Genomic DNA, 20,443 nt, shown 5'->3' with positions numbered 1-20,443 from the left:
TTAGCAGTTACTTTCTTTTTGTCTTGTGAGACTATAGAGTGGTCGTTGACCATTACCAGTTCGACTAACATCTTAGTATGGCAATCAATACACTTTATTGTTAACTGATGCCTAAAATGTTGTAATAATCCCTGCACAGATGCAGCACCTACAGGTGCCAGAGTAATCTCCATCAGACGTACTTTATTGGAATACCTTTCAAACACATCTTTTAGTCTGTCCAAATAATCAGATGGTACTGCACCCTTATTTTGTTTACAATTCGAGATCTTAGACTAATGGATTTTCACTGGGCATACCTCATCAACTGCATTCAATAATGCATCCTTTGCTGCACTCAGTTCCCCATCATTCCCAGGCACAGTTCTCAACCATGACACTTTCTCTACCTATCTAACTCTCACTTCACTTGGCATCAATAATTGCAACTGATTCACATCCCCCCAATTGGGTATGCATACTTCAAATACACTTCCAAATCGCCTCTGAACTGACTGTAATTTTACTGAATATTGAAGAATTTGTTCTTGATACTTAGTAAATTGAGGGGTTCCATGGGACTTGGACCATAATTCTACCCCCACGTTATCACCCAAGCAGAGAAAGGTGAAAAGGAAGGTAGACTAGTACAGGGCCTCCTCATTGCCATCACTTATATAGGAGAAAGGGGACAATGTCTAGACAGATATTTTACAGTCTGTCTCAATTTTTCTAGGTTAATAGTGGAAATGTAATCTAGTCAGTCACGGAGTGTCTGGACGAAACATGTGCGCACTCTAGACTCATTCACAGTACTGGAATCAGCCTCCTACCTAGTCATTGTACTGCCTGCCAATGTTATCACAGTGCTTCTTGTGTGTTCCCCGATTGTGCTCCACATACCAACAGAACCCACAAGTGTGTCTCCATTTCTGGGTGCATAAACAACTCAGCCCCATTGGTCAGCATAGGGAAGATATGCAACAGATCCTCATAGCATACCTTTTCTTGTGGGTCAGATATCTAGAAGAGTAGATACAGAGGAGACGGAGCAGTTGGATAACTGGGTGACTATTTTGGAATTCCCTTTTCTCTTGGGTGTTTTGAGACCAAAAATATGTTTGCTTTTAGCCACAGTGGCCTGGCAGGTTCCTCAACTTTAACGTTTAGCAAAAACGATGCGAAAACAAAATAAGAGTTGCAAAAACAAAAATGCTGGCTGTCAATGCCAGACACTTGCCAATGCTTGGTTATTTGCATCTGTGGATTGTGATTCTGGCTCTGATTCTACATTTAAAAACGTAATGCTGTTTAATAAAGAGATGTTACACTCTGAACCAGAAAAGACAAGTCTTATTGACAAGCACCTGGTACTGTTTTTGAGACCACCCCCAATGCTTGTAAAATCACTACAAATCACCACAATGATGAGTGCACATTCTTTCCCCTACCTCGGTATCAAATTTCATAAATAATTCCTTCTGATATTAAGGGTGACGGAGTCAAGTTTCTAGGGTGGCTGGATTTATGCTCAAGAAAGAACCAAATCAGCTGTTTTTGTGCACCTTAACACTCTTTCATAACCCGTGCTTGATAACTCAAAAGCAGATATTGGAGCAGATGGACTTTGTTGAGAAGGACGACACAAGCTATTTTAATATTACAAAAATAGTTCTCAATACTGCTTGCTATAAAGCAACTGCACCTAAACAACTCAGCCCCATTGGTCAGCATAGGGAAGATATGCAACAGATCCTCATAGCATACCTTTTCTTGTGGGTCAGATATCTAGAAGAGTAGATACAGAGGAGACGGAGCAGTTGGATAACTGGGTGACTATTTTGGAATTCCCTTTTCTCTTGGGTGTTTTGAGACCAAAAATATGTTTGCTTTTAGCCACAGTGGCCTGGCAGGTTCCTCAACTTTAACGTTTAGCAAAAACGATGCGAAAACAAAATAAGAGTTGCAAAAACAAAAATGCTGGCTGTCAATGCCAGACACTTGCCAATGCTTGGTTATTTGCATCTGTGGATTGTGATTCTGGCTCTGATTCTACATTTAAAAACGTAATGCTGTTTAATAAAGAGATGTTACACTCTGAACCAGAAAAGACAAGTCTTATTGACAAGCACCTGGTACTGTTTTTGAGACCACCCCCAATGCTTGTAAAATCACTACAAATCACCACAATGATGAGTGCACATTCTTTCCCCTACCTCGGTATCAAATTTCATAAATAATTCCTTCTGATATTAAGGGTGACGGAGTCAAGTTTCTAGGGTGGCTGGATTTATGCTCAAGAAAGAACCAAATCAGCTGTTTTTGTGCACCTTAACACTCTTTCATAACCCGTGCTTGATAACTCAAAAGCAGATATTGGAGCAGATGGACTTTGTTGAGAAGGACGACACAAGCTATTTTAATATTACAAAAATAGTTCTCAATACTGCTTGCTATAAAGCAACTGCACCTAAACAGTTAATACGAACCTTGAGGTGCCTCTGCTCACAGGGAAGTGAGGTGGTCTCCTGTGCTATGAAGCAGTGGGACAGAGAGCTAAAGGAGAAACAAGCCTTCCCTCTACTGTGTCTGCTGCCTGAAAGAAGTGTTTATGTGTGCAGTTGATTAATTAGTAAATCTAAAGGCTGCTTGGGAACCACCACAGGCTTTAATTGATGAACTGCGAGGTAGTGGAATTGTGTTTTTGTATTGCTTTTATTAGCAGTTCAACAATTGCGGCCAACGCACAACATTATTTGAAGTGACAAGCATTAACTAACGACAGAGTCCCTTATTGTCTTTACACGTCATGTATCAATTCCAGTTGTATCTCCTGCGATCTTCTGTAGATCGACAGGTACTCGCCAAAGATATCAAACTCGGTTCATCTATAATCTGTAAAAACATGTTTGTGTGCTCAGAATTAAAACCCACCCGGCTTTCAAACACAGTTGGACTTTAGTGTAATTGTGCTACAAGATGACTTCTGAGTATGTCCTTTCAAAGGAAACTTATAAAACAAGCATCCTGTTGTTAGAACCTACTGGATTTGCCAATGCCGATTGCCGATGCTGTGCAGCATTGGCAAAAAGGATTTTTTGCCTATGTGTCATGCACCCACCTGTTTTGTCTCAGAAGTGTCCTGGATCCACGAGGCTAAACACCCTATCTTCCCCCTTCACCTCCCGGGCGTCAGGAATGAACGCTAACACCCGAAAGGTAAACAAGGGGAACACAGGGGAACAAAACAAGGGTAGGAAGGGAAACAAAAAGGATGGGTCTCCACCGGTCTTCTTCCACTCAGAGGATATTCTTATCTTCTGTTATGGCACTGCAGTAAGATATAAGCAAAGTAGGTGAAAACTGTTCCCTCCCTCACTAACCCTAATACATTGAGGGGTAGATTTATGAGGCTCTTGCGCCTCCTTGCACCGCAATTGCGTCACGTAATGTGACGCAACGGCAGCGCAAACAATGCGCCCTATTTACAACGTGACGCATCTAGGAGATGCGTCACGTTGGAAACCCCTGCGCCATAAGGAGGCGTTCCTGCGCAGGGGGGGGGCGTTCCTGCGCAGGAACGCCTCCTAAAAGTGGCTGAGTGAAATCTATGAGATTTCACTCAGTCACTTTCTACGTCAATTCCTTACGCCTGCTTGAAGCAGACGTAAGGGTGACGCATAATACAATGAATAGGTGGCCCCTGTGCATTGCAGGAGTCATGTCGCACTTGCGACATGACTCCTGCAATGCGCCGCCCGTGCGCCGAGAGATGCGTCACGCATCCTCGCTGCCTTGCACCATGGTGCACCGCATCATAAATGCGGCGCACCATGGGTGGCGGAGCAGTTGCGCACTGTGGCGCATGTTAACTGGCGCATCCCTGGGGATGCGCCAGTTAACATAAATCTGCCCCTAAGTGTCATATACTAAATAGTACCTTGTGGAATATTGGGGAGAATAATAAGGAAACCAAGATGTCTGGAACGCTGTAGTTTGGCTTAATAGGGTTGGTGATGTATAATTGTAAGCTGAAACACAAACAACACAATATGTAACTCGTGCACTACACCCCACCAGGGTATCTCTGTTAGGAGAAGCACTCACCACTATAATCATGTAAGCGCTCCTTAATTTCTCTCCAAAACCATTTGATTAGACAGCTATGATTCTATCTATCAGTAGAATCACTCCGACTACAGTACAAAATCCCCTGATAAAAACTCAAAGAATTAGAAACCAAACTCCAATGATCACCGCTATAATCTCAGCGGAAAACGAACATAACGGAAAACAAGAACAGAACAAGACTCCTGGAAGCAAGCCGCTTCTGAGGACTAACAAACACCTGAACGGACCCGCAAATACAGTAAGGGACGGACTCCAACTGCCACGAACAGCTAGCTCCTCGGACGCCACGAACACAACCCGGAACGAGTAGGGAAACACACTGGCTAAACGCGAAGCACTTCCTTCAGGCTCGGGCGGGTTGAAGACCTGAAACGCCATACTTCTGCGCATGCGCGATAACGACGCATGCGCCAAAACTCATGTAGTTGATTTTGCCAACCATTGCCAACCACGTGTGAATAACAGGCAGAATCACAGAGCTTGAACAGGCAACTGCTTCGGAATCTATGTGTTGGCCAGCGCACCACTCCCATGTACACGACAGGCATGACACTATGCTATGCAGTTTTGGATAAATTAATAAAGGTATGGGGACGTAGACTATGCAGCAATGTAATTTCGTAGAGGAGACCTACACATGTATGATGACATTTGCAAGCGCATATGTCTCCATCTTTTTGTTTACCGATTTGGGATCAATAGGTACATTTTACAATACTTAAAGTTAACTCGTGTAAAATCACCTTTGTACATAGCTGGCAAGTTGACAGATTGCCTATGTGTGACATTTCCATGCTTTCAGTGTGTGTGTGAGAGATATTCCACAGCTAAATGTGTAAATACCTCGATTGACACTTTATCGCTGATGCAAACTGTAGTATCCTCAGGTTGTAAATATGTTCATTTACTCCTCTGCATCTAGCTGCTCAGCCAGTGTGAGTGTTCCGGTTAGAATGTTAGTTGTCAGTTGAGGATGGGCTGAGCAGCTAGGAGGCTGCTCCTGGTGTGGCTTATTATATCTACATCTAAAGAACTAAATAAATTACTTCTGCTTATACCTGGTACCGAATTCAGCGTCTACTTATGACACCTGAACATGTGGGACCAGCCCACAACACAAACCAAACAAGGACATCCATTTAGAGATAAATATCGTAAATACGTGCGATGAGAAAATAAAAAAAAGCCTGAAACCTGCTGTAAAACCCCTGTAATAGAAGAGCATAAACCACACCGAGTGAACAGAACCTCCAGAAGCCTTTCAGTATGATGCCCACTGCATCTTGACTTAATCAGGTAACCAAGTTTTTTCTTTGCGTTGCCAATGGATGTTCAGTATTTCCACTAACCCAACCTTCCCAAGTGCTGCCTCAATTGTGTCACAAGTGCATTGCACTAAAAAACTTACATGAAGGCAAGTGTTTTTCTCATGCTGCAGCCACGGAAACTCTGGTGGTGAGAGGGGGTAGTGTATGTGGCTATCTGTTAGCTGTCTCTGTCCAGTGAGGGTTCAAATGCCATGAGGAGGACTTGGAGAAATAATGAAAACAATCCAGGCTTAGGCTGATGACTGGGTATCCATAGAAACCACAGTCCCCTTTCCTCGACCTAAGGTCCTGCTCACTGACAGACTGCTTGGGGCACCTGGAAACTGCTGCTCACACACACCTCCAGAGAGACCACAGTACAAAGCACCTCAAGCAATGCACAGAGGAGCTATTGTAACGTGTGACTTAGTACAATTTGGGGATGTGGGGCATGCATTAAAATGAGTTACTCTCACCCATAATGCGTTGTACTTGGCAGGGCTTTTTGTAAGCCGGAGAGGCTGGCACCAATTTGCTGCCTGGCTTTGCAACAAAACAAAATAATTAGAAAAGAGTCCATGGGGATGGGAGGGCAACACAGAAGCGTGCAGGGGAGTCATCTGGTGGAAAATAACAGGTTTGGGGGTATACCTTCAAATTAAAGCCTGGTGGGAAGAGAATGGCAAAAGCAACACATAAGATATAGAGCCACACTGGGGGTGGGAGAGAAGCACATGAGAGAAAGAGCAACAAAGAACTTGGGGGAGGGGTCTATGGCACATCATTCAATCATTCATCATTCAATCCATGCATGTCTGAATATAATTAGGACCCCCCACCCCGGACCCTTACCCCCCCGCCCCACCCGACCAGCACTGAGGCAGCGCAGACAAAGACAGCGACCTTCAGAAAACGCAACAACCTCATAGACCTATCACCAGAGAATGTCATTGCCCACTACAGGCTCAAAGGGACAACCATCCTTCGCATCCTGACCACCATTGCCAGCGGCTCACAGTAGCAACACAGCGGACAACCAATATCTCACCTCAGACAAAGCTGCTGGCCGTGCTGCACATGTTGGCCTCTAGTACTCTCCAACCAACAACCGCTTGAGTCAGAGGAGTCAATAAGCCAGCCCAATCTAAGTCCCTCACAACAGTCATGGATGACACCATCAGCTTGGTACCCCACTATCTGTACTTTCCCCAAACTGCGCAGGAACAGCTGGAGACAAAGCAAGGCATCTACGCCATAGCTGCTTTCCCACACATGTTAGGGGGCAATTGACTGCACACATGCCCTACTTGGGCCCCCTGGCAACACTGCACACAATAACCGCAACAGAAAGCGCTACGTATTCCATCAATGTGCAGGCAATAGTGGACCACCGGCTAAACTCCACCAACGTCGATGCCACCTACCCAGGCAGTGTGCATGATGCCCACATCTACGGACAGTCCATCATCAGCCAGCACTACCAGGATGACACCCACGGAAATGCACTGCTCATTGGCAAGTACCAAAAGACCACACCACACATCTCAACTCCACTATCATGCAACTCACAACACTGGGAATGCACACGTTACAAATTCACATCCAACATGCCAAACAACATGCCTACCCACCAGACACTTGTATAAATACAATGGGGGAACCCTGTGTCCCTCAGAACCTGGGTAAGTATAAGTAGAGCTACAATGGTTCTGTCTGGGAGACAACAATTACATTGCAGGTAAAGACGAATCTTGTTGTGATTACTTTATAAAAATTTCTGCGTAACCAATATGCCAGAGAGTACAAGTGGTCTAAATCATAGCGCGCAACAACTTGAATATTGGAACACAACAATACAATAAGAAACTCCAAATTGCTTGCAAAAAATTATAAATATTTGTTTTTTTGCGAGTTTTCACAAAACATTTCTAAAAACACATTTTTCAAGGGCTGTCAAAGTGAGGCGCAATTGGGAAGTGACCAGTGTAAAAGTGACACGGGTGCTCAGTGGTGGTAGTGCAGTGCATATATACAAGAGTGAAGCTATATACATGTATATACAAGATGATGAATGATCAGAACAGCAACAAAGACAATATCTCTGGTTATGACAGAGCCGTTCAATACGATACACCACGAGAGTTGTTAATGCCGAACCATGTGTTATCGTCGAAGTTTTGACCCTTATGATGCATTAGTATGGTGTCATAGCGGGTCTTCTTCAGGACAAAAGGACAGCCTAAAAGGGAGCAGAGAGAATATCAAACGTGGTGATGCCCATTACTCACCCAGCAAGTGGGAGATATCCAAAGGCGTCCCTCGCTGAGTGGAGGCTGCCAGAAATCTCTGAAAATTGTATCAGATAATAACAATAGGAACCATGGTTGTGTGGGACAAGAAAAAGGCTAGGCGAGCTGACGGAACAGATTACCGGCACTTGTCAGGATGGCTCAGATAAGGCGAATCTATGGATTAACTATGGATATGTCAGGTGACTGTGCTAATTTAAAAATAAAGGAAAGAGCTAATCTTAAAAAGAATTCTATTGAACAACCAAGTTCTGCGCTTACCTCTTGAGATGTTGAAAAAGAATAATTTGTATTAAAGTGACACAGCAATGTTGTGCCCTGAAAGGAAAGTGCAAGAGAGTTATTGCGCTGTTCAAGTTATTTGCATGGGAAGCACTGTCTAAAAGTTATGCTGTGTGGTTAAATAAGCATACGTACGGTGACTATGCTAATTTTATAAAAAGGAAAATAGATCATCTCAAAAAATAAATCTATTGAACAAGCAAGTTCTGCGCTTACCTCTTGAGCTGAGGTTAAAAGAATAATTTGTCTTTAAAGTGATACAGCAATGTTGTGTCCTGGAAGGAAAGCGCAAGAGAGTTATTGCGCTTTTCAAATTATTTGCATGGGAAGCCCACCCACCAGACACGACAGGACCCTCCACGCTCTGCTGGCTTCCCATTGAGGCAAGATCTATCTACAAGACTGCCTGTATCCCCACAAAGCCTTGCACTCTTCCTCTCCTCGATACGTAGCGAATACACTGAAACTCTCTGGAGGCTCTAGACCATCACGTAATGCGGAAAATGTCTGCTTGAACCACCCACTTTCAAGAAGGAAAGATCGATGGCACAATCCTTTTCAGGCAACGCGGTGAGAATCTGGAACTCACTTCCGCCTCAGCTCCGGACCACCACCTCCTCCCAGGCCTTCAAAACTGACCTCAAAGTTCTCCTCCTTCAAAGACACTTCCAAATTTAATTCACACCCTCTCTATTATCTGAAGGAAGACCTTCCATTATAGAGAATCCTTTTCTCCATGACTATGGAAGTGCTTTGCCAGTGTGTTCTGCCAGTTATCGCAGTATTATCCTTCTACCTGTGTTTGGTACTCTTTTGTAACATGCACACGTCACTTTTCTCTTGTAACACACTGTTTTCTACCTCTTACATTTTGTTTGCTTTAGATACTTGCACAAGTGCCACCATTGCTCACGTAACGTTTGTTCTTGTGTTTGAGTGTCTGCCATTTATTGCAGTACTACCTCTACTTGTATTTTGTACGTGTTTATAACCTGCACACATGTCACTTTTTCCTCCTGTAATGTGACGTTTGCTACCTCTTGTATTTTGTTTGTTCACAATTTTCACTTTTGCCTCATGTAACATAACGTTTGCTTTTGTAATTTGTAATTTGTTCACTTTTAATTTTCTCCTCATGTATCAGTTCTGTTCCTATTGTGAAGCGCACTGACACCTTCGGGTAAAGTCCACGCTATATGAAAATTCATAAAATAAATAAATAAACAACTTACTGTGGGAACCTGGGCCAGCCATGTACATAAGCCATCAACGGCATGGCCCAGCCACACAATAGCAGATTGTGGGAAGAGGTGGGGATCAGGCATGTGCCAAGGAGGCAAGTGACCGATGAATGAGAATGTACACAATGCCAAGTGTGGCGTGGATGTGAGGGCTAGACTGCAGTATGCAGACCACACACATATCCATGTCAACGCGGAAATGTAGCTTGTTACGTACCCCCTGTAAGCGTGAGCGGAATGGGCTGGCTCGGCGTACGCCAGGCCAGCGTAGGGGTGTGAATAAAAAGCAAGTAACTCTGGGCGTGGTTCTCCTCCGGAAGGCCTAACGTGTCTGCTAGGGCGGCCCCTCTCACCCTGCCACGAGGCTGTCCCATGAGCAGTGTTGCCGGCGAATCTATGTGCCTGCTGCACCCCGGGCCGCTGTTCCCCGAACCAGTCTTGCCTGACCCTGTGCACCCAGGCCTCAATGCTCACCTGCCGACACCGGCGTGTGTCGTAGAGGGCCCACCATGTGCTGGTGCAAGCGCCAAGCCTGAGGGCCGCGACCCTGGCAGCCTCCTCAGACCATCACGGCCTCCGCAGCACAGGCCCGCAGTGCTCCTTTCTTGTTGACGTACTCCACCGGCATACACAGCGGGCAAGTAGGTCACACATTTGGAACTGAGTCTTGATTACACTATGGCAGAGAACATAATTTATAGCAGAGTTTGTATCACTACATTCCCTTCGATGTGGTGCCACCAAGTCTGTGCATAGCATTCCAACCACACGTGTCTATAGGCCCACGCGGACTACTGCTCTCGGCCTACGTTGCGCTCGAGTAGGTCACACATTTGGAACTGAGTCTTGATATCCTGATGGGCCAGTTCATATGTTCATGGGACGTTTGATATCACTGTACTCCCTTCGATGTGGTGCCACCAAGCCTGTGTATAGCATTCCAACCACATGTGTCTGTGGGCCCACGCGGACTACTGCCCTTGGGCCACACTGGGCTTGAGTAGGTCACACATTTGGAACTGAGTCTTGATTTTTCAGTGGCAGGGTACATATCATTGCACGCAAGGAAAGGTGTGAGAGGATGAAGCGTTTCCATCAGGAGGTACAAAGGATCATCGTTACGGAGGTGATTGAACACTACTGACAACTGTCATGGTGTCACCAACTCTGTGCATCGCGTGCCTACGACATGTGGCTATGGGCCACTGCTGACCGCTGCCTCCAGCCTACACTGCGGACGAGTAGGTCACACATTTGGGACTGAGTCTTGATTTAGCAATGGCCAAGTCCATATCATTGTACCAGCATCATCGCAAACTGCATCCCCTCTCAGCCCCGGTGCCACTAAGTCTGTTCCCCGACATTCATGGACACTCTCTGGTTGAAATTTGGTGGCGTCTGAGTCTTTGGACTAGGGGTTGTCTTCATCCTCATGTAGCTGATACCAAATTGGTGGTGAAAACGAGGTTGTAGCATTCCACTCCTCCATTTGCTGCTTCCGTATGGCTACTGCCCTCTGCATCATGCCCTAGAGGACACCTACCAATGTCCCCTGCAACCCTCTGACACATTCTCCTTGGAAATCGACGAGGACCCGCTCAGTCCGCGTGGCCCTACCTCATTGCACAGTAAGTCACCGTCCCGTGGTGGTGGGCCTGTGCCGGCCGCTGTGCATCCAGGGCCACTAATTCTGGGCTGCTCAAGTCAGGGACCCTGTCTGATTGAATATAGGATGGCCTCTGAGACAGTGGCCTTGGGGGTCATCAACGCCATGTGTCTGTGGCCCTGCGCTGTCCGCTGTCTCCAGCCTCAACTGCGGTCCACCAGGGCTCACACATCAAATCAAGTCCTGACGGGTCCAGACATCGCATCACCGCAGGAGGCCTACACCACCATCGCCAGGACCACCTCCAACCCCCAACTGCCAGAGTTGAAACAGTCGTACTGGCAGACTAACGGAGTTGCTCACACCTGTCGTGGATGCCATCATCTGCCTGATACCCTGTTCAGCACTCCAGGTGCCACTAACTCAGTGCACCGCAACCCATGGACCGTTACTGATTTGAGTTTTGTGCTGTGGAGAGGTTACGCAGCAATATCACCTCAAGTAGTGTGGGAGACCTGGGACGATGATGAGCAAGATGATGCAGGTGTAACACAGCCCACTGCAGCTGCAACTGGTATATCCCGAAAGGACACGATCATAGACAATTTGTACACATAAGCACGCTCAGCTCTAGTGCCCCAAGCTCAGTGCACTGCAACTCACTGACACTTCTGTTTGCATATTGGGTGACCTCTGTACTTGCTCCGGCTACCTCCATGATGCTCAGCAGTTGTCTCTGTTATGCTGATGTTTTTGGTTTCTATTTTAATGGTGTTCACTGTTCAAGCTGTTGCCAGCACCAACCACTCTGTGCGGGATGGCTCACACTCACCACACACACATCCAGCACAGGTGTCACTGTACATGTGGCCCTGCCAATAAAGGGGCCGGGCGCACGTGCCCGTAGCCAATTACACAGACTATCTGCATGTGTCTGTGTGGTCATAATGTATGCATGAGGGCCCCAGGCCCTACAACATTACATTGTGCTGTGTACAGCGGACGTAAACATGTCACCGCAGGCAGCGGGTTAGAGCTTGGACATGTAGCTTTGTCGTCACACAGTCAATACGTAAGAGGAGTGGACTGGGCCGTCTTACTCAGGTCCAGCGTGGGTGTGTGAATGATAATTGCGTGCCTCTGGGCGTGGTTCTGTACTGGAAATGTGCATTTGCATGTGTCTCTGTAGCAGTGTGGGTCTCCTTTGTGGGGTGTAGGTGGTCCCTGAAGGGTATTAGGCACCCACATAGGCGATCTAGTTCATCTTCCACGGGTTCGGACCCCACCTGCACCTGTTCGGCAACCTCCTTTTGGCATTCTGGCACCTGGCATTGGAATGGCATGTGTGGCTCGGTGAGTGTTGGGATCCAGCCCTGCTTGAGGGTGCTTCCTGCTGTATGGTCTGTGCAGGGGCTGAGTTCTCCTCTGTGTAGCTTGGCTGCCCTGGTGGTGGGTTGCCTGGGACATCCATTAGCTGTTGTAGGGCGTCGGTGTCGAAGGTGTGGTGGTCCTCTCTGGCATCACTGATGAGTTGTCTGCTCTGCTGGAGGTGTTCTTTGTCCCTCTGCAATGTGAAGGGGAGATGCATGTTGACATTATGTTGACATGTATGTTGGCGCATGGCTCTTGTTTACATGCAGACTGTATGACAATGTACATTGTGACTGGGAGGTGCTGGATTTTGATGGGGCGGCAGTGGACATTTGGACTACATGACGGATGTGAGGTTGTACGCGTACATTTCCATCTAACAGTTTCCTGCTCTGTTGGATGTAGTTGGCCTGTTTCTGCACATGTGCGGAGCCAGTTGTGTCTTCTGTACTGCAGTGTCGGGGTTGTACATTTTACCACATTGTCGTCAATGTGGATGTTCTGTTATTGCTATGTGTGTGTGCTGCAGTGTGCCGCAGGGATCAGGGACATGATCCAGGGTCACTGTGGGTGTGCTGTGTTATACACATTGTTGTGCATGTGTGCCATTGTGCCCATCTACCCCCGTCCCCCTAGTCCCTGGTAGTTACTCACCCTGTTGATGTTGTGTCAGGTCCTCTCGAGCTGTGTCCGGACTCCCAAATCCTTGCACCGTCCCCACACTAATGACTGTGGCCTCTGTTTCTGACAGCTCATCCTCGTGTGGCGCTGGACTCCCACTTCCTGTCGCCGTTGCTGCCTTCCTGTTGGCAGCGGGTTTGTGCTTGGTTTAGTTTTCACATCATGTCAGCGGATCTTGGCCTCCTCCATTGACTTCCTCAACACTCCGACTGCATTCATGGTAGTCTAATTGAGGCTCAGTTGATGGTAGTTTTCTGTCACCTCCGTGACGCTGAGTTGGTTTGCCTGCGGACTGCACCCTGTCTTCCTCTCCCTCTTCTCCTTGGCCTTCCCCGACCTCGTTGGTCATTGCTGGTGGTCTGTGGGGTTGTGGGGTTCGCGTTGACCTCTACACGCGGTCAGGGTGCATCCATGTTGCTACGCACTTTGAATTGTTTTTGATGTGTTCTTTTTGTTGCTTTTATAGTGCATTTTCCAGCCCGAGGAGTGGGATTTGCAGGCCTGTTGCTGATTTTCACAGCTTCTTGTGTCACGATTGGCCTCATCGCAAGTTTTTTTGCGTTCGTGTTTTGCATTTTTCTGGCGTCGCGTTGACTTTATCGTGGACATTTTACGCGTTGTCGGGGGCCTTTCGCATGGTGCCTCCGTGTTGTGAATACTTAGTTAACACTGCATTATTTTCCCGCTATAGACTGCGATGTTGAAAGTTGCGTTAAGCTAATTTTGCGATGGTTATCACACGTTCTGGAGAGTATCCCCCTGTGCTTCCTGCAGCTCCTGGGAACTTAGGGCTAGATGTAGGTAATCATATTTTACCACTTCTTAAATACCGAATTTTACCGATTCGGTATTTAAGAAGTGGTAAAATAGAGGGGGGGAGATGTAGGTAATTCCAGATGTGGAATTACCGAATCGGTAATATTCGGTATTTACCGATTCGGTAAATACCGAATCGGTATTTCCTATTGATTCCTATGGGCTTCACAGCCCATAGGAATCAATGGGAAATACTGATTCGGTAATTACAGAATCAGTAAATACCGAATTCTGCAAGGGTGCAGGGGGTGTCACTTTGACACCCTCTGGCACCCCAGAAATTGACATGTGCGCCATGTGGCAGACAGACATGCCCTAAGGGCATGTCTGTCTGTCACATGGCATAGGTGTGCATGCACACATGTGCATGCACACCTGAATTCGGTATTTTAACACCCAATTGGATTGGGTGGTAAAATACCGATTTTGTAGGGCCTTTGGGACTCTGAAGAGTCCCACCTACATCTGAGATTTACCGAATCGGTAAAAATACCGATTCGGTATTTTACAGAATCGGTAAATTTACCGAATCGGTAAATTTACCGATTCTGTAAAAATGTGCCCCTACATACCGAAAACCCATTTACCGGTCGGTAACGGCCGAAATCGGTCGTTACCGGTCGGTAAATGGCTCCTACATCTGGCCCTTAGTGCAGAAACCTGCAACACTATTGACAGAACTCACGGAAAACTTGCTCAGGAGCTCCTGCAGCAATCATTAAGTAGAGGTTAGGAGGGAAACATCCTTTACAACGCAACTTTTACAACGCAATGCTTTTACATCGCAACTTTTACAACGAAAACCATTACAACACATTGCGCTGGGGGGCGCTCTAGGATAGGGCATAGATTTAATTTACTATCCAACACCTTCCCTACTATCCACGGGGACTGGAGTTGGAATAGTAAATTAAACTATTCACTATCCAGCACCCCTCAACACTATGCGTTGTAAAGGCATGCGTTGTAAAAGTTGCAATGTAAAAGCATGCGTGGTAAAAGCATGCGTTCTAATGTCATACATCCGGTTAGGAGGGGCCCTATTTCTAGTGTATGTTGTAACACCCCGATTGACCTACTCATTAGTCTGCGGTGTCTTATTGCAGCCCACTGAGGTCAGAAGCCGCTAACCCAGCAGTAGCCTTATCAAATACGTCAGTGGGAAGCTGATGCACAAAATCGATTAGCTTAATGCATCGTATGTGTGGTACAAGGGATATCTGACTTCGGTAGTTCATAACAACACAACACAAGAATCATCTGATTCACTTGTTTCCAAAGTACATATATAATATTGTCGGATCATTGAACTTGTGAATGGTAAATTTAAAAAAAAGAACTTAGAAATAACTGCAAAGTCCGTGCTTCATATAAAAAATGTAATGAGGAATTTTAAAAACCTGAGTAACAGTAACTCAGTATCAGATGCTGCGTTTTCCACAACCAAAGTTGAGCTGATTGCTTGCTTTTGTGGTCCTATTAAAGTAGAAAGATGCACTATAAAGCCAACATGTGTCTCGTACTTTGGGGGCGCACAGGCCTGGTACTTTCTCAAGGCTTTTTTTATCAATCAACATAAGATAAAGGTTAAAAAATATCATTTTAAATTGCTGAGATTTTAAACGTATTCACTTGTGGGCAGTGGTAACACCTGTGTCACAGCATCGTACAGACGTGAAATCGTGCAAGACAAACTGAAGATGGGTGTGTCACATATAAGTTGGTGTAAAAGAGACAAGTCCTCCACCTAAACGTTAGAGTCGAGTAGTACAAAGAATGTTGCAAACAATAAAGTGGGTGAAAGCGATAACACAGTGGAAAAATGGGATAGAGAGTCTTACTTGGGCCCAGGGCAATAGGGTAAATATTTCGTGGTCCTTGTAAATCAAGTAGATAAGTTGGGAAAAGAAGGAATTATTCTGGCAGCTAGCCAAAGATTCCAAGTCTGATTCAGTGTAACGTGAGGTTCAGTTGAGCTACCATTTTAAACTGGGTGGCCAGAAGCAAAGGCAGGGGGCCCTTTATATAAGGGCAGGCTAAAAAGACCTGGGTACCAATAAAATGGCTGTTCCACTCTCTGAGGCGAAGGACAAGTATAAAATAAAACTCTAGGGGCCCGATGTAGGTAATCCCAGATTACCGATTCTTAAATACCGAATCATACCGATTCGGTATTTAAGAACTGGCAATCGGGATGTAGGTAATTTTACCGATATAATTACCGAATCGGTATGATTCGGTAATTACCGAATCGATATTTACCGATTCGGTAATTGCCATTCATTCCTATGGGCCTGGAGGCCATAGGAATGAATGTCAATTACCGAATCGGTAAATACCGATTTGGTAATTGGGGGAAACATTGAAGGGTGGCAGGGTGTCACTTTGACACCCTGTTGCACCCCTCAATTGTGCATGGGTGCACATGTTGCAGACATACATGCCCTCAGGGCATGTTTGTCTGCGACATGGCACTGTTTAAAAAGCAAAAAAAAATGCTTTTTAAAGGGTTTTCATTATTTACCACCAACTTCTAGTTGGTGGTAAATTACGAATTCTTAAACCCCTGTAGCACTGATTACAGTGCTACCTACATGTCAAAATACAGATTCGGTAATTTTACCGAATCGGTCTTTTACCGATTCGATAAAGTTACCGAATCTGTATTTTCACATGCCCCTACATCCCAAACTCCAAATACCAGTCGGTAACGGCCGAAATCGGCCGTTATCGACCGGTATTTGCCTTCCTACATCTGGCCCTAAGGGGCTTATTTATGAGCCCTTGCGTCACTTTTGCGCCGCCGGTGCGTCAATTTTTTTGTGTCGCATCAGCAGCGTAAAAAATGTGCCTTGTTGCACCATTTTTACAAAGTGACGCATCTAGGTAGATGCATCACTTTGTAAACCCCTGCGCCACATTATACCTGCACCAGGTATAATGTATGCAGGGGGGCATTCCCACGCAAGTAAGCCTCGTAGAAGTGATGCAGCGAAATCTATAAGATTTTACTGCGCCTCTTCTAGGACACGATATCTTACGCCTGCCTCATGGCAGGCGTAAGACTGACGCAGGCCCTTTCATGCTGGAGTTGCGTCACTTTTGTGACATACTCCAGCAATGCGTCAGTTTTGCGTCTACAGATACGTCAGAAATACTAACGTATCTGTAACTCCTTGCGTCATGATGCATGATATTGTAAATATGATGCATCCAGCATGTCACAAGGAGGGCATAATTAAAAGTGACGCATCACTGTTTTCGCATCACTGTTTTCACGCAGCGATGCGTCACTTTTCATAAAGGAAGGCCTAAATACCTTCCAATCCGAATTCATAGACATCAGCTAGAGGGATCAAAAGAAGATCTCAACAGTAGGAAGAGTGAAAGGATCAGTTCCAAAACACCAACCAGTTGTTAACCTAGCGGCAAGTACTTTAACCAAAGAAGAAAAGGATAGCCTTAACAAGGGGCTATCATTCTGCGGAATGGGATTTAATATCAACAAAAAATGACCTATTTAAATTTACAAAAAGGCGGAAACTTCAAGTCTTTTTCATTGCAAACTATCGAAAACCCCAATAAGAATGACCCCGCACCTATATTGAGTGAATGTTCTTCAGCCAAACACGAACATATACATTTATTATGGACCTTAGCAAAGACCTTAATGATGGTGCTAGTACTGTCAGGATTTGTAAGATAGGTGGGAGGATCACTCACGTGGGAATAACCAGGTCCCTCTGTTCAGCTTTTCAGAGTTCAATGTGAGTGGGAATGTTTCAGAATATTTCTGCTTGAATCATCTTTTCTGAAAAGGAGGTCCCTTCAACCCAGGACTTACTAAACCTGGGATTAGACAAGAATGGTTTCAGTATGGCTCTGAGCACTCATTTTGATATGGTTTGTGCTGGAGGAAGATAAGTCTGATGCCAGGCTCGCCTCGATGCATAAGTCTTCATGTCAGTAATTTCGTCATGCATTTTTTAAAATATTACTGGCTCGATGCGTGTGACTTTTTCGCGAGTTTTTGCTGTATAGAAATATTTACAACACTTGTAGTTAACCGTTTGCGGACTTTACTAGCTGCCAGGTCTCAAAACAGTCAATGAAAATAATTACCTACTCTACATTTAGGGGCTCATTTATGAGGCTATGCGTCACTTTTACGCTGCTGGTGCGTCACTTTTTGTGACGCACAAGTGGCATAAAAAATGCGCCTTGTTGCACTGTATTTACAAAGTGACGCATCTAGGAAGATGCGTCACTTTGTAAACCCCTGCGCCACATTTTACCTGCGCCAGGTATAATGTATGCAAGGAGGCGTATTGACGCAAGAAAGGGTTGTAGAAGTGACGCAGTGAAATCTATGTGATTTCACTGCGCCACTTCTTGGACACAAATGCGTCAATTTCCTATGCCTGGCTCACAGCAGGCGTAAGACTGACACAGGCCCTTTCACATGGGGCTTGCCCCATGTGAAAGGACACATTGCTGGAGTTGCGTCACTTTTGTGACACACTCCAGCAATGCGCCACTTTTGCGCCTTACAGATACGTCAGAAATACTGATGTATCTGTAACTTCTTGCACAATATTGTAAATATGACGCATCATTGGTGGTGCAAGGAGGGTGCCGTGAAAAGTGACGCATCGCTGTTTTCACGCAGTGATGCGTCACTTTTCATAAATGAGGCCCTTAGAATTTAAGTGTGAGATCAACTTTGCTCTCTCAATAGGTTGGTGTTAAAAGACTATGGTTACTGTGGCCATTAAATATAGCAGCAAGATTGTAGTAAAAATGCAACTGCTTGTTTTTTAAAGGGTAGTATTAGATCTTAAATATTTATTTTGCATTCCAGGAACCGCCGCCGTAGCTCTAGCTGGACTTCTTGCAGCCCAGAGAATTACTAAAAGCAAGCTATCTGACCACACGATTCTCTTTCAAGGAGCAGGAGAGGTACAGTAGCTAATTTCCTTACTTTTGTACAACACATATTGTAATGATTTCATATGCCTAGTCCAACTGCCTCAAACTAAACACTTACAAAACTGATGTAGTGATTTTCTGGAGGAAAAGCTCCACTTAGTGGCCAACTGACCTCAGCCCCCCTTCCCCTCCCCCTCCCCCGTCAATCCTTGCAAGAAATCTTGGAATGATCCTTGGCAACAAGCTCGACATGACAGCCCAAGTAAATGCAGTGACCTCGACTTGCTTATTCTTCCTTAGAACACTGCGAAAGAGCGTCAAATGGCTATCAAAGAACACCAGGAAAATGGTTACTGAGGCCCTAATCACCAGCAGACTCCACAACAGCAATACACTCTATGCAGGAATCACTAAGAGACCATTCAAAACGCAGCTGCAGGACTCATCCTCAACCTACCTCATTGTACTCATCTTTTCACGTCTTAGAGAACTGCACTGACTCCCAATCCACACCCAGCGAAACTGCTCACTCACACATGCAAAGCACTAAACTACACTGGCCTTAACAGCTGCATACACTTATACACACTTTTCAGGCACCTCTGCTCAGCCGGACTCTTGCTGGCATGCATACCCTACATCTGGCTCTTCAAGTAACCTCACAAAGAAGACAGCTGCTGAACCAACTTGCAATGTGCCTGAATATCCTCATTGGTGATTAGCGCGCTATATAAATGCAGATAACATAGCATAGCCTCTCAAAGTGTTACTTTGGGTTCCTTTAGGCACCTTTTCAGCATAATAAACGTTTTGCACTCTAAAATAAATAGCAAATCAATATGTTGTGCCAGTTTGTCACTTTTAGGACCTTTGCAGCAGTTCAAAGTGTTGATACATCTGCCCCAAGTTTTTAAATGTTTATGTTAAGAAATAGGTTTTAAAAGCTACCTAAACGTTTTGCCAGCTATCAGCCGATATGGAAACTGATGTTTGTAGCTGCCTTGACTATAATTAAATTAGACATATTGAGGTATTTAGATGCAGATTAAAGCTCAGAGAATTTACATACTATCTGCCTCATGTTGCTCTGTTAGATATACTAATAAGTGTTCCTCCCTTGGAGGTGTTCAGCTTATTCCTCTGCAGGCTCCCAGTTTAGATATGGATCAAAATATGAACATCGCTGTGCTCTTAGAGCTGCACAGTCAGGAACTTGATCAGATAGGAGCTGAGAATATCACAGTTCGTCAAACCCTGACTGCAAGAACCACATATGTTTCAGTGTTAACTCCAAGTATGGCAACTTTTCTTGAGATCCATCTAAAGTAAATGAATTGCTGGATGCTTTTGCAGTTACTTTTGCCTTTCATTAAGGACAATTTGCCTCTGACCAAGCAAAGTTTGGCGACCTTATTGGGTCCCTAATCAGAGCCACCCTTGCCTGGCCCACCCCATTGGTGTACACTGAAGAACTCAGGGGCATATTACCAAGGGCCCTTATCGCCGCTTTAGCGGGACTTTTTCCCGCTAAAGCGGCGATAATCTTCTCGCTCAATTACCAAGCTGTCGCTAACACCAGTTAGCGACAGCTCGTAGGCGATAGAGAGCATTTTGGGGCCCACTTTGCATGTCAGCGATATTTATCGCTAATGACATGCAAAGTGGGCGTGCCAAAATGTTAGCGACTGAAAACAGTCGCTAACATCGCTATCGCCTTTGATCAACACAGGCGTAGTTTTGGAAATATTTGCGCTAAGCGCGAATATCTCCAAAAGCTAACGCCTGCCCTGA

General features: G+C 45.4%; 1 protein-coding gene across 1 annotated transcript in view; it reads left to right on the top strand.

Annotated features, from left to right (window-relative positions):
- ME1 (malic enzyme 1) overlaps positions 1-20,443 on the top strand; it is a 1,446,246-nt gene that overhangs the window by 1,112,444 nt on the left and 313,359 nt on the right. The window contains exon 8 of the mRNA XM_078648140.1: positions 18,585-18,682. Coding sequence (XP_078504266.1) covers positions 18,585-18,682 — 98 coding nt within the window. The remainder of the gene's footprint in view (positions 1-18,584; positions 18,683-20,443) is intronic.

The sequence above is a fragment of the Lissotriton helveticus genome, chromosome 6 (assembly GCF_964261635.1).
Source record: "Lissotriton helveticus chromosome 6, aLisHel1.1, whole genome shotgun sequence".
Classification (NCBI taxonomy): domain Eukaryota; kingdom Metazoa; phylum Chordata; class Amphibia; order Caudata; family Salamandridae; genus Lissotriton; species Lissotriton helveticus.
The sequence above is the reverse complement of the archived record's forward strand: the minus strand, read 5'-3'. Positions and strand labels throughout refer to the sequence as shown.